Consider the following 15,599-nt stretch of genomic DNA (forward strand, 5'->3'; position numbering starts at 1 on the left):
CAGGATGTATTTCCTACAAGATCTGCCCAAGCAAGTGGCCTGTCTGAAGATTAATTCCAAGGACGTAAAGCATAAACTGGAGTTAATGTTTTCCTTCAGGTCCTCACTCCTAAAATATAACTAATGGGTTTTTAATAAAAATAAGGTGCAGTCTAATAATTCTTGCACATATCTTAATCCCCTTCTGCTGTATTTGTAAAACTACCCATTTCACCTAATGCTTGTCAGTGTTACAGTTAACACCGGGCCCATGAGCTGCGTTTTACGCCTTGATTATTCGTCTTTAACAAAACCTGAATTTATTTATAAGCAGCATCTTTTCAAAACCCTTCCGTTAGCCACAGAACCTGCTGTTGCAGCTTCACCATGCAGCCTTAGGAAGCAGGGGACAGGATCATCGACACCCTCCCTTTAAAGTGTGGTTTAGGTCTTGGCTTGTCCTTGGCCAGCCCTAGCAATGTATTGAGCCATTTGAAAGGCACGTGGGTTGAAGGGCTGGAAATGCTGCAGTGCTGATGTGGCCGCTGCAGGGAGTGGTGTTTGATGCTTCTTGTGTTTCACAAGGGGGTTTGGCCAAGTGAAACCAGCGCTGGGCTTCTGTGCAAGATGTTACTTGTGTAGAGGCAGCGCCAGTGGGAGGAAGGACAGGCAGGGCGATGAACTTGGGTCCAATGGCTGTTCAAAGGCAGAGCTGAGAAAGCAGTTGGTAAATAACACACGACTGTTTCCTGTTCTGTAGTGCACGAATGCAACTTTGGCATTGTCTGGGACCACTTTAATCTGTTCCGTTTAGCAGGAAAGGATAGTTGGATCTGAAGAAGGCATTTTTGTGTGGAAACAGGTTGCTAAAGCGAGTACCAGGAGATGTGCTGTCACCAGAGGATTTTAGGACTTGGCCTCTGTGTTGATGGCACATGCTTTCTGGTGCTGGTGTTGGCAAGTTAGTGCCTGGTCTCTGCACCTTTAGGAGCTGGGTTTGGGCAGTGCCTCGGTTCATGCAGCTGTCTGGATGTGCGTTATGATACCTGTGCACTTCAAAGATAAATTGACAACGAAACGATTTTTTCCATCACATGGCAGACAAAGGAGCTTGTGTCCAACTGAACCGAAAGATCTGGGGAAGTGAAATACCGGAGCAGGTTGTTTTCCTTCAAAGTTAATAGATAAAAATCTGTTTTCCTCAGTGATGAACCAATTTTGTCTGTAAGTGTGTTGATGCACAAACCAGCTGTTACATGAACAGGCTTGGATTACTCCAGTTTATCCGTTGGGGAAGTGCAAATTCTGTTCAGCAAAGTTTACAGCAGTGAAGCACAGGGCCATTTGCAGGCAGTCTAAGCACAGAAACCTTCCAATTGTAAAGCTTACAAAAGGTAAAAATAGGATGAAAATGAAAGGGTGTATAACCCAGCCTCATTAGTTTCCAAAGTGTGCTCAGTTAAAATATTGATCTACTCTAATGAAAATTCATTCTCTGCTCTTGAGCAAGCAGCAGAGAAATGAAACTGTGTCTTTCATTACCAACAATCTATAAAATATGCACGTACATGCAAGTATGTCAGCAGTATTTTTCTTTGCAAAGTGAAGCCACTATTTTGTCTGATACAGAAAATGTGCCTATCCTATGGGCTAAGCGAACAGGGATGGTGTTCTGCCCCCAGTAAACATGCAAAATTACATCATTATTACAACCTGGACCTATTTTGGAGTAGGATTAACACAGCTGCTTCTCCCAGACCCACACTTCATATCCTGCTACTAAAGCAGCCGTAAACCTATGGCCAGAGACAAATTCTAAATCAGAAAGTGCTGCTTTCTGTTCTTACAGTTTCAAATACATTGCAAGAAAAACAGCTGAGCAAGTGCACAGGCATGTTCTGCACCAGCTGAACAGTACAGATGATCTTACACCAGTCCTTGTTCAGCCTGGAGAAGAGAAGGCTCCTGAAGGGGAGACCTTAGAGCAGCTCCAGTGCCTAAAGGGGCTGCAGGAAACCTGGAGAGGGGCTTTGGACAAGGGCCTGTAGGGACAGGCCAAGGGGAATGGCTTTAACCTGCCAGAGGGGAGACTGAGATGAGCTCTTAGGCAGAAGCTCTTCCCTGTGAGGGTGCTGAGGCGCTGGCACAGGGTGCCCAGAGAAGCTGTGGCTGCCCCATCCCTGGCAGTGTTCAAGGCCAGGTTGGACACAGGGGCTTGGAGCAAGCTGCTCTAGTGGAAGGTGTCCCTGCCTGTGGCAGGGGTTGGAACTGGATGGGCTTTAAGGTCCCTTCCAACACAAACCATTCGATGACTCCATGATTCTAAGACACAACTCACTGCAACTGTCTGGTGCGGAAGGGGTTGATCCAGGGACCATTGCAACAAGTGCTGAAGCTAAAAAACAAACAAAAAACCAAGAAGAAAGTTATCATTTATCAGTACCTGCAAGCGGGAGAAATCTGAGTCCACCCAACTGGGGAGCACAGAATCATGCTTTCAGGTTCAGAATGGTAAATTTGGACCTATTTGCCAGTGTTCAAGCTCTCACTAACCAGGTGTGTGGTACCCAGACCCTGAGGCGAGTGTGTCCCCCCAGCAGGGCACAGCTGAGTTCCAGCTCCACAGGGATGCCGTAAGCATCAGCTGCTGACACATGGCACCTGAGCTGGGGAGGGCACCATGGGCATCTCTGGCAGTGTCATTCCCTCGGGCTTTCCATGAGCTTGCAGACTGAAGAAGAAAATGAACTTGAAACCAGTGGCATGCCCATTTCCCACCCTCAAACCACTCAGAGTGCTCAGCAAGCCGTAGACAAGGCAAAACTGTGGAAGAATATGATATTGGGCAAAATATCTTCACACAATGCTTTCCTAATTAAAAATGTGTGGATCTATGTGCATACACTTTTGCTTGCACTCAGCACCATGAAGTGAGCTTCAGTTTAATGCAATTGCAGTGTTTACAAATGCAAGGGCTTGTCTTTCACACAGTGACATCCCTGGAGAGCTGGGAGGGACCCAGCCAGTGCAACAAAGCCAATGGAAGTAAGAGGAAACACAATATACATGACAAAAGGCAAGAGCAGATGAGGAGGTGACAGGATCTGTGGGTTTGTCACTGTGGTTAATTTATAGGGTATATGAGAGTGGAAGAAAAGGGTTTTAAAGACCTGAGTCAAGAGAAAACACTGAAAGGAAACAAATATTGACAAAGAAATCTTTGTGGGAGGTGAGGACTATTGAGTTGGAAATGATCGAGTTGCTTGGAAGAGCAGTTTGTGCCCATACAGGTCTGTGCTGTGCCCAGGGCAGGCTTTTGCCAGGGAGGGAGGAGGGATGAACAGAGTGTTGCTGGAGGGGGATCTCTGAATGTGGGCTGCCAGCTGAGAAAAGTTAAAGTGTTGGTATATTTTGAGCACAGGGGAGGGACTGTTTGATCTGTGAGGCCCATTAATGTGAAGTAGTTACTCCTGAAAAGTGTCTTCTCTTGTAAGACCAATACTATCATGAAACACGGTGGAAAACAGCTCTTTGTTGGCAAGGGATAGACAAAATGACCTAATAAGCCTTTCTTGTACTTGTTTTCTGAGGTGGTGCTCCAGAAAATGCCCAGGTCTGCTCCGTTGTATCCGGGCATGTTCCATCGAAGGAAAAGCTTCTGCCATTTTTAGGATGTGCCCCCTGGAAGCCTGTTGCTGTGGTGTCATTTTGAGTGTCCCCTGGGCCAGAGCTAAAGCTTCACACACCTTTTATTGCTAAGTTTCAAAATACTTCCCTTGAGAAAGGAGGAGGAAGCAGATGAAAGGATTCACCCATGGGGGACCATCAGATTCTCTTCAGAGGCAGAGATTAATGCTGGTTCTGGAATGGGGAAATGGAAGGAAAAACTGGAGCATCCCTTTGAAAAGGGATGGATTTTTCATCCTTTCCTTTCTACAGTTTGTTATAAAGAAAAGAGCCGCATTTCTCAGCATGGGAAATAGAATCAAATCTACAGCAGTCATCTGGCTTGTTTTTAACATAGGAATATCTGCCCTGTGGGACCAAAGCTTGTGAACTGAGTGTTGCGGAAACATATCCTTGCAGGACAAGCAATAGGACAAGGGGTAATGTTCAAACTTAAAACAAGGGAAGTTCAGGTTGGATATAGGGGTACTAACACTGGTTGCTTAAGGAGGTGAGGAAAGTATATGGGAAATTAAAGACCCACCAAAACCAGTCGGTTACATCAAAATGCTTTTGCAAAGAGTGTGACTTTTCTCAGCTGGATCTTTCCTGCCTCTGTACAAACCATGTGAAACTCCATGCTGTAAGGGTAAATAAAACCAAGCCTAAGAGTATTCCAACAGGCTGGCTTCCCCCATTACCCTCACCACTTACCTGAGAGTGCATAGATTGTTGGGTTTCCCCTCCCCATTGAATTATAGGATATAAAGAGTAGATGGCCAGTATTTTACTCTTAGATTTTTCCATTGACTGAAGTTGTAAAGAACTCGAGTGACTCAGTAGGAAATGTCAGTGAAAAGCTGGGTGTGTTTAACTGGTTAAAGAGCAGAGAGAGGCTCGGAGGCAACTTGCTTACATACTGCACAGTACAAAATGCATGGCTCGCCGGGGAAAACCAAGGTGACCGTCAAGGCCATTTGTAAACTGCTTATTGCATTGGGAACAGCAGGAACATGCAAGAGAGGAGTCAGGTGTTACTTGCATTTTGTAAAGGCTTTGAGGTAAATTGCAGTTAACCAAAGGTAAAAAAAGAAGTATTTGCTATATAATGTATGGATTAGTTCTGAGTCTCCGTAACCTGGCTCCCTTATAAATGTATTTCCTCTCCTTTTTTCAGCCACTCATTGCACTTCCCTCATTTCAAGGAATTTCTTCCCCATTTTTTTCTCTCTATATAGTTTCTTCTGCATTCCTTAATTTTGTGGCATGTGTTGTGCTTCAAAGAAAATGGCTTTCCCCCCTTATTTCCCATTCCACATCTGTTCTTCCTGTAGCAGACATCCTTTTCCATCTCTTTTTTTTTAACAGGAGCTGTAATCTCTAGACTCTCAGTTTCCCTTTGTGAGGAGAAGGTGGCTCCTTCAGGCCTCTTCTGGCCACCTACCACCTCAGGAAGCTTTCTGCATCATAACTGGTTGTGATACTCCCCTTCTACCCCATGCTGTTACAGCCTCTTTCCTTGGTCTCCTTGCCTTGCAAGCGACATTGAGCACTGTATTTAGGCATGTATTTTCACAGCTCAAGCCCCACAAACACAGACTGTGAAGCTCCAGACACAGTGGATTAGGAGGATGCCTGAATACACCATGATTTCAAACTGATCTCTTAATACTGGAAGTGTGAACTGATGTGAATTAACCTTTGTCACTCAGTGATGTGTGTCCTTCGTTAATAACATTCGTATATATGTACAGAATTCACTTATGAAAATGGAGCTTTAGTCTGGCCTGTTCTTTCACTGAGCCAGTCTGCTCTGAATTCATGCATTTCCCCCATTCAGAGTGACTCCATTTCCTTCCATGTTTCTTGTGAAATCCGTGTCTTTCAGCAGGAATTACTGTAGTATCTTGAGCCCAATAATCTAAAACACTTCTTCAGGGCATAAATTGTGCTGGTTTGATAACAAGGGGGGTGTTGGGGTTTATGCCAGGCCACTTTTGGATGTAGATGGGATTTTCATGTCACCTGAAAACTGCATCTGATCCTCGAAGCTTAGAGAATCTCAAAACGACACACATTAAGCATCTGTGTATATTTGGGCATTGCCTACACTTCTGGGGAAATGGGCTTGACAAGTAAAAGCATGCATCAGAATAGAGGTGAGATTACAGCAATACAGGAGGTCGGTATCTTTCTTCCTTGTGAGGATACCCACTTGAATAAAATGCGTATCAGAATCTTTCATTTCTTATCTGCTTCCCCCAAAAATCCACGCAAATGCAGGCTGGTTTCATCCCAGACTCAGCAACTGTGGACATTGTCTGAATCTCTCCTAGGATTAAGGTGACCTTTAGTGTCTCTATAGCAAGCTTTTTGGTTAACAGAAGAGCTTCCCTCACTGTTTACCCTCAGTATAATGCCGTTGCCTAATATGCTTAAGCACGTCTGCTCTCTCACTTGTATTTGCACAGCTTTTTCAAAGCTGGTACTTTGAAAGGCCTATTCTTCCACGTTGTTTCAATATTTAGATAAGAAATACCTGGCGTTGCCTTTTGGAGCAACATATCTGCTGCCTGCCCTTCTGTTCTCACCACCAGTTTTGGCTTTGTAGATGGGGAGCCAATTGGCAGCCCTGTAAAATGTGAACTTTTGCTTTACTCGTACGACTTTTATTTTGCTTTCAAGAGATTGAAAACAGTTATAGAGATCTGTTCTGTTGATGGTTTCTTTTTCTCTCTGTTGCTCTTGAACTCCAGGCTGTCCTATCCATCATGTTAATAGAGCAAAGGTAACAACCAAACTAAATATTTTCCTGTCTTCTCTTCCAGATAAAATTGAAGATGAATTAGAAATGACTACAGTGTGCCATAGACCTGAAGGACTGGAACAGCTTGAAGCACAAACCAACTTCACTAAAAGAGAACTTCAAGTGCTTTACAGAGGATTTAAAAATGTAAGAATGATCCTGCAGTGAACCGAGTCCAGTATGTATGTTCCCCCCAGCCTCCCCTGCTCAGCTGCATTATGTGCCGTTCCCCTGCGAAACGTTTGCGGTTTTGTGCTAGATGTCCCCTACCACAGCAAAACGAGCACAATCTGCCACTTCATCTAATATTTATGACACCATAATCTGCCTAAAACTGGGTTTGGATGAATACTCAGCATATAATATTCTCCTTCAATTTGTTGCCCAAATGTCAGGAAGCACACTGCAATTTCCCCAACTGTGCCACTACTTCAAGATAACCTGAAAATGTTTTATAGGTACTTATTTAATTCTTGCTGTCAGTTCCTCATGTTCAAATATGAGCAGTACTGCTTGCTTGCGATTAGCTTGTGTCCTTTCTCTGGCTACAGAAATCTTGCTCTTTCAGCATGATGTAATAGAGCACACTAGGACTATAAGTTCCTGTGCAAACAGATTAAGCTGAAGTGGCAGGAGCCAAAAAGAAATCAAAAGTAAAAAGGTATCAAGACCGAGGAGACAAGAAAGAGGCTACAGACTGAGGTGAGAGCAGGAGCCATGCCAGCTGGCATGTCTGTGTAGGCAGAGCAGCGCTGCCCTCGCCTTTGTCAACCACCAGCCATATCCTCCCTGGTAGCGGGGAGGCTGGAGCTCCCTGAGCCTCAGCTTCCAGCTCACCTGCTGCTGCCTCTTAGGGACTTGTCATAATAAATAGAAACAGGGAATTTTGAGGCTACGTGGAGCAGATGCTTTATGCCCCTTGAAGAATGAATACTCATTACATGGTTGCCTGCGGGTCTGGGTTTAGTCACCCAGGTGGTTCGTGCCAGGTGATGTTTTTATGATGATGAATAGATCGGTATTAAGCTCAATAAACACGGGGTGGGTTTCAGTCGTCTTGCAGGACAGCTCCAGCATTTCAGCTGCTGCCCCAGTGAAATCCTGTCGTTTCTCTCAGAAAAACAAATCCATTGGGTAAAAGCTTCCCAAAAGAAAGCTGAGCTGCAAGTGTTGAGAGAAACCTGCTGGATATTGAGAGGGACCTTTCTCTCTGACAGGCTCTTGGAGTTACCTTGAATCACATCACCAAAATAAGTTTGAGGAGTCCGGTGGTTTCAGCCTTTATTTCACCGCTCACCTGAGCAGGACAAGGCACAGCTCAGCTTTCTGTACTTCTCTTTTTGGTGCATGTCTTGTATTTGTACAGCCTTTGCTGCACGTAGGAGCTCATTCCGCGTGTGAAGTTTTGTAGCCACTGTAGACCGATACCTGAAACGTCTTCATGCTTTGGGCAGTCAGCGAGAAATCATTTGGCTTTTGAGACAGCTTGACAGGCTAACAGACATCTGATGTGACACAGCTGCCTGCAGTGAGAGCTCTGAACTGCTGTGTTTAGCTAAGATCTCCAAAGTGCCTCCCGTACTGCTGTTTGGTGGGAGACCCGTGCTGGATTGCTGTGCTCCGTGCTGGCAGGAGGAGCTGGCTCTGCAGCTCTCAGTACCCATGATATTTACCCCTTGCCCCTCTCAGTTCTGCTATCACTTTGCAGTATAGAGGCATTACCTCCCAGGGCAAGAGTGATAGACAAGTGCATTTAACTTATGACCTAACCCCTTTCCTAAACCTCACTGAAGGTCTTGGTATTAATAGGCAGTGCTGACAAGATGATGTTTTATATTGGGTTGCTAGGACAAACAGTCTGGTTTTCTCCAGCTGCTACTACATGATATGCATGAAGCTTTAATATCTAAGGTTTAAATTGACATGAAAGGGTAGCTTTAGCATTTGTAGCATGTAAATTATGGTTTCAATGGGGTGAGTAATTATTTACAGCAGGCAAACTGACTCAGCTGTTGTACCAAACCATCTGCTTTTTGGGATGATGTTACAGTGCCATCTGGAGATTCAAGATCCCTGTGGGAATACAGTCATTTTCTTTTCTCTGGCTTGCTCATGGTGACTGCACAGGTCCTGTTTAATCATGAGGCAACACCTGGATAATCCCAGAGCCATTTACAGGCACAGGGGAGAATGTGGCCCTGCTCAGCCCTGCTGCAGTCACAGGAGTTGAAGGTTTGATGCTCATGAACATAGATTTGATGGTGTTTGACCAAAGGCAGTTCAGCACAGCCTGGGGCACCCTCTAGGCACTAATTCTCAGTGCTTTAATTCCTGTTCTTACTTCATCTCTCAAATCTGTTTCCCTATGCCCTCAAAATCTTCCCAGTCTCTTCCCAGTGTGTCACTGGTCAGATCTGGTGTTTCTGCACCATATTGATGGTGACTTCCACTGAATACAAATCCTTTCCCACTTCAAGCTGGTGTGCTTGCTGCCTGGACAAGAGGGAAGTGTTCCCTCTCTCTTTGCTATCAGCTTTCTTTTCCAGTTGTGAAAGGGAACGTTGTGAGATGTCCTCCAACATCTCTTGATACCAGGACCAAAAGTTCCTGTTTATCTTTGCAGTTATCTCTGCCCCCAGGGTGCAATTTGTGCAATAGTCTGTTTCGCACCTTGCAGATAGCTGCTGTCATACTGGAGCCAGGTTAAGGTGTTTGGACTCATTTCTTTGGCTGTGGTTCTGCACAAGCAAAGCAACAGAGACAGCAAAACCCAGCACAACCTTTGGTGGATCTTGCCTTGGTTTAGCTCAACAAAATAGAATGTGTTACCTGCTGTCTATAAATACATCAGGAGAGAGCACCGTTTGAGCTAAAAGGCAGTATTGGCACAGGAACAAAATGGACATGACCAGGCATAGGCTGGCAGGAGAAGGAAGTTTCTGCTTCCCACAGGAGTAAAGTTTAGGGAACAGTTATGGAACAAGAGGGAGGAGATCAGTCCCCTGGGTGCTCCTCTTTGTTCTGGTGAGAGCAGCCAGGTGAGCAGGTTATGTTCAGCCCCATTTCAGTTTTGCTGCTGATCCCTGCTTGTGCACGTTGCTCATCTTTGGAAGCAATTGATGAAGCTCATTTCTGATTCCAGCAGGAGAAAGAACAGCAAGTGACCTTCTCTTTGATTTCCTTTTTGGGTTGTTTTGTGCTGGGGGGTTCTATTTTTAACGTGGATTCAGCTCCTTTGTGGTTTCCTGTTTGAAAAGAGTTAAGAGTTCCGAGAGGGTAGATTCAAAGGCATGACTCATGCTGCCAGTGCCAGTGTTTGTTGAAGATGAGGGGTTGGTTCCGTGCTTAGCAATCCCAAAACTGTGGAACACTGTTCTTGTTTTAAGGTAGGTAGTTCGTAGGTTATAGCAATGCAAGGTGTTTGCCTGAATCTAATTCCCTGCCACTGGAGGCAGACTGTTATGGTGAGGCACTGTGCTTTTCCATACTGCCAAGAACGTTTTCGTGAATGAGTAAGGCTTTGTCAGCATCAGTGGAACTCAAACTGACGCTCAGCTTACCTGCTCCTTTCCTAACAGATTTCTTGCGAGTCAGCTGAATTCAGTAGTACTGGAGCACTAATGAGGCCACTTGAGCATTATTTGGCTCTTAGAAAAGCAAAATTGTGATCAATTAAGTGCAAATGAATTGGAACAGGCATATGTGTCTGAAAGCAATCCAGTTACACTGAGCTAAGCAGGCTGATCAATGTCCGCGCTGCCTCTGCCCAGCACTCCTGGAGGCTTGCTGCAAACGTTTCATTTGGCTTCCAGATGGAGCATCAGAAGCAAAAGGATCGTGTGGAAATTGAGAGAGTTCAATGATGCATAATGGCTGAAACTGCCACAGAAAACCCTGCCTCTGCAAGGGCAGCGTGTGCAGCACCAACCTGCCCTTCACAGGCTTCAGCTTCATCCTCAGGGTGGATGGTGCTGGACTGGGGCTCTTGGCAAACACAGGCTTTAATATAGTGTGGAAGAGGCCCAATGGACTCTACAACTGTGGAAAGTATATAGAAAAGAATGAGCCCAAACATGTGTACACTAGCCTTAAGCATGCAAAACGATGCTTCTTAGTGAATATATTAGTTGTATTTATCAAGAATAGAGAAAGAACTGCATCTTCACTTGGGGCAGCACTACTCGGGCCAGTAGCACTACGATGGAAAGGAAGGTTAAGTGCTGTGCTAGGCTTCATTTTAAAAAGAATGACAATTTGGTCAAATACTCTACAGTTGTGCAAAGGCCCAGTGTGAGTCGTGGAACAGCAGCACTCCAGTTACCAGGTAGGTGGTCTGACTGATGGTTACCAGCTACCACAAATAAATAGGTGATTATTTCATTTACATTAAATTACAAGCTTTAAGAAATGTGAACTTCAGAAGAACATTTTTATTTTAGCTGTTATATTCCATTAATTCTTCTCCTTTTAATGATTCGTAGCTCATTAGATGTGGCACAGGCAGACGGAGCAGTAACCACTTTTCTCGTGACAAAGACAACAGGCACTGGCTGCTTTAGTAGGAGCTGTGGCATATTTTGAGGATATTCATCTAAACAGGAATTTTTGTCAGCTTTGTCTGTAAATGAAAACACAAGGCTCAGCCCTTGCAGCCCCCTCTGTAGCTAATCCAATTGGTCCTTTTATCCCCTTGCTCTGAAACAGGCCTTGAGCAGTGCTGCTGGAGAAGGGATGGCCCCAGCCAGGTGAAGGCTACAGTGCCAGCTTTGGAACACTTCAACATAACCAGTGGGAGGGCACTTGTCAGGACATGCAGATGCAGAGAAAAAGATCATTTCAGGGATTTTCAAGCAACAAATTATCTTTTATTTAGCTCAAATCTTCTCAAATCACTGATGGATTTTACCTACATAGTGGGTAGGATACCACAGGATTTCTGCAGTGGAGCAAGGAACTCCAACCTAATCACCCTAATTCAATAGCAAACAGGTATGTGATTAAGGAACTGCCTCATTGTCACCTGAAGTACCCCTCCTTGCTCTCCTTCCTTGACGTGCACAGTATAAAGTGATTTCACTTGTTTGTTCTGTCCTTTTCCATGGTTGGAATGCACAGCAGCAGGTGATACTGGCAGATCAGAGGCTGGAAAAATGCTGCTTTTCCTTTATAGGCTTTTCATAGTTGAAGAATTTCTTATCAAAGTCCTTTTTGTTCTTAAAAGGTATCTAAAGAACTCATCAATAAATAAGTCATAGACTTGAATCATCCTCCAGCTTTTTATGTCAAAAATTCAAAGGGATTTTCTTAGACTTCCTAAGTTTACTCATCTCAGATTCAACAACCTGTAATGCTACCATTGGCATTATAGATGTAATATAGGGGCTGAGCAGCACTGTGCTCTCTCAAACTCATTTGTGTTCATCCCCAAGCTTATTTGTGCTACCCCAACGTCTCAGTCTGAACAGAGGTAACGAGGTAACAACCTGGATTTTGCTTGGCTGAAGGTAGAGCAAGTGTGAGCCCTCCGGACATCAATCCCCTTTTCCCTTCCCCATGGGGCTACTTACTTAGTAGGTCAGGAAGTTCAGGACAGAAAATCTGCCCCCCTTTTCTTAAGAGTTTGCCCTCATTTGAAGCAGCCAGAAGTGAAATGCAGTGCTCTACATTCCAGTGCCAGAACTTAAAAGCCAAATAACCCCACAGGTTACAAAATGTGCGTGGGCACAGTCTGGCTTCTCAGAAGTTTATGGAAGACTGAGTGGATAAACAGGTTAAGAATGGTCTAATGTTTATCAGCCTAATACTGATGCTTCTTCATATGGACTTACCAGTATAGTCCATACCATTAGCCTCCATGGAGCTGGTGTCACATTTCTGGATACAGTCTTCCACTGACGACTGACAATCATTGAGGTTGGACAGAGCCTTGGGCAACATGATCTAGGGTGAGGTCGGAACTGGACGATCTTGAGGTCCTTTCCAACCCAAACCATTCTATGATTCTATGATTAATGAATTCATATAGGTGGAGGTATCAGACCATGCACTGTTAGCTGGCACTAACATTATCTGTAATTATATGATGGAAGTTTCACCTGACGGAAGGCATGAGGTGCCTTTCCTGGTTGTCCTATAAAGCAGCAATTAAACACTGCCGAAAATACTGCTAAGAAATGTTAATAATGGTGAAACAAGAGCATGAGATGAAGCTGCACTCGGAATGATTTTAATGTCTCCAGCTGCACAGCCTGCATGCCCAGAGCCCTGGGAGAACAGCAGTGTTGTTTGTCTAATTGCTCTCTTTGGGCTTGCAGAGTTTTGCAAATGAACCTTTACAGTGTTGGGGTTGGTTTTTTTGCTTGATATTTGTTCTTCTTTTTGTTTTTCCAACAGGAATGTCCTAGTGGGGTTGTTAATGAAGAGGCATTTAAACAGATCTATGCACAGTTTTTTCCTCATGGAGGTAAGCAGAGTACTTTGCATCTGGCAGGTTTCTTGAAGCATGCCTTAACATTCATTACTGCCAGCTGGCTGCAAAACTCCTTCAGGTAATCTGTGTAAGAAATGTGGATTGAGCTTCACCTTTGCAGGATCCTAAACAGAAGCACAAACATCAAGGTCATAAAATTACTTAGTGCAGTTGAACAGTTATTTCACAGGAATGGACAAATCCACATTAAAGATTGCCCCTAGTTGTCAGCTCTTTGTTCCCCGAGTCCCAGATGGAAACGGGATTGATGGGGTGTTTTGTACTGACTTTCTAGACGGCAGAAAGCTAAATCACTTCCCCTCTGTGTGTGCTGTGGATTGCTGTGCATGTAGTATCTAGCACAGGAGAATCCCAGCCCTCCTTTTGGCCTGCAAATGAATCAAAACCTTCCCAAAATTCTTAAAGCAGTTCCTAGTTGATGTGTGAACTTCTAGCTACCTGAAATGATCACTTTAGTGTTTGTGTGACTAAGAACAGGGTGATGGAATGTACCGGAATATCAAAGTGTTGTATTAAACCTCTCAACATATTCTTACCTTTGAAAGACATCAATAATCTCTATGTTGTTCTAACTGAATGTGTTCTGTGGGGATGCTGGTCTCAAACTGAAAGAAATGAGGCATGGGTTTAAGTGGCTTTTCAGTAAAAGATTCAGTATTTGAGGCTTTTCCAAATACATGTTTTGCCTGGAGAAAAAGAAGCTCAGGGGGGACCTTATCACTCTCTGCAACTGCCTGACAGGAGGTTGTAGTAAGGTGGGATTGGTCTCTTCTCCCAAGAAACAAGCAATAGGACAAGAGGAAATGGCCTCAAGCTGCACCAGGGGAGGTTTAGACTGGGTATTGGGAAAAACACGTTTACCAGAAGGGCTGTCAGGCACTGAACAGGCTGCACAGGGCAGTGGTGCAGTCACCATCCCTGGAGGTGTTTAAAAGACGTGTAAGTGTAGCACTGAGGGACATGGATTAGTGGTGGGCTTGGGAGTGCTGGGTTAATGGTTGGACTTGATGATCTTAAAGGACTTTACCAGTCTCAATGATCCTATGATTCTGTATTCCACTCTATAGTAGCTGCAGAATGCACTCATTGTGGAATAATGGCTGAAGTTTCTACAAAAGCCTATGTGTGCACGTGCGTGTACCTTCAGAAAGCCATTAACAAGTGTTTTTTCAACTACGTTTCAAGACAAACCATGTTATATCTATGCTTCAAAATGTATGGCCTCAAAGATGCACACCTATGAAAAGTTTACATTAAATTTCAGTATGGTCTGAATGTATTTATACATATATTTTGTGTTTTCAGTTTGCCCCAAGTAACTGTACTGCCTCCTTTGTGACACACCTCGGCTGACTTCTGCCTTCCTGTGTGTGAAAAACAGGCAGGCACAGATACTTCATCTTTTCATGGACAGACAACTTTTCCCACCTCTCCTGAGCCTGACAGACCCTCACCCCTTTTCTGGTGTTCCATTCCCTTGGGCTCTGACCCTCCCTTAATGATGATGGTAGTTCAATCCTGCTTAACAATATGTCAGTTTGGCAGCAGGCCATTTCGTATTTTGAACTGTTTTCTTTCACTTGGTTTCCAAACTGTGTAACTTTAGTGTCATAAATTGTGAGAGTTCAGATGCCTCAGAGATCCTTTCACTGTGGCTCTCTGTAGGGCTCTGTGCTGGTAAACTTGTACATCCCAGAGGGAGTAAAGCATCTCTGGGTTATAAAAACGTTGTGCAGCCTCTTCCCAGGCTTGTGATGGATTTGTTACATAGGGCTCCTATCCTTGACAGGTTTTCATTTTTGCTAACCAGGCATCAAGTAATATTAGGAATTTAGTATTATATTATACCCTGTTGAAAATAAGCACCTAGTTTAATGTTTTTAGGTCACTGTTTAGCTTAATGGGAGCTTTTAGGACTGTCCCGTAAGTGTTTTAATTCTGAAGGTGTTATTTCAGAATCCAAAAAATGTAGGAGAGTATTCTTTGCAGGGCAGCGTATTCTGTCCTTACAGGTGACAGTAACTGAAGTATTTGATTTTTCTGCCTACTGTTACACTTTCCTGGATTTGAATAATGTAAAACTACTTGATCATTTCACAGAGATCAGAATAAGGACATGCTAAGTAATATTGCCTGCCTGCCCACCTAGCACAGGGCACCAGGCTTCACCTCAATGCCCATACACTGAATAGGGAGACTCAGGCTTGAATAATGCTGTGTGCTAGAAGCAAAGAATAGAAGAGGCAAAAAATGTGTGGCACCTAGAATGGCAATGAAATCGTCAAGGGCATTTAATGTCAGTTGCTTCCATCTTGAGTAGTTGGGCTCTAATACTAAGGAGATCAGTGTGAATTGCCTCCAGAGCAGAGAACAGGCCAAGGAAGGTCTTACACTCACACACCTCTTTGATTCTTTTCTGCCTCCCATTACTGATTTTTCCCCTTTAACAGCCATCCTTCACGTGGACATAGAAACTGTTCTTCGTAATAGAAAGGACTCCCTAAAATCAGCAGTTTAATATTCAAAAAGACAAAACTATACCTCAGATAAGATTGCTTTTTGTTACTCATGGTCCAAACTCAAGGTAGTGGAACTAGACCCTTCCGAAGTTGGACAGTCCCTGGGGATCTTCTCTACACAAAGCAGGAAGGCAGAGGA

The 15,599-nt window shown here is 44.2% G+C and overlaps 1 protein-coding gene across 9 annotated transcripts in view; it reads left to right on the plus strand.

Moving 5' to 3' along the window:
• KCNIP1 (potassium voltage-gated channel interacting protein 1) overlaps nucleotides 1–15,599 on the plus strand; it is a 398,129-nt gene that overhangs the window by 375,650 nt on the left and 6,880 nt on the right. For all 9 annotated transcript variants that reach the window (XM_061456423.1, XM_061456428.1, XM_061456429.1 and 6 more), the window contains 2 exons: nucleotides 6,474–6,598; nucleotides 12,845–12,914. In XM_061456423.1, coding sequence (XP_061312407.1) covers nucleotides 6,474–6,598; nucleotides 12,845–12,914 — 195 coding nt within the window. The remainder of the gene's footprint in view (nucleotides 1–6,473; nucleotides 6,599–12,844; nucleotides 12,915–15,599) is intronic.

This window comes from Pezoporus flaviventris, unplaced genomic scaffold (genome assembly GCF_033815535.1).
Source record: "Pezoporus flaviventris isolate CSIRO_AGI_PZ_B2104156 unplaced genomic scaffold, CSIRO_AGI_Pfla_v1 ptg000023l, whole genome shotgun sequence".
NCBI lineage: Eukaryota > Metazoa > Chordata > Aves > Psittaciformes > Psittacidae > Pezoporus > Pezoporus flaviventris.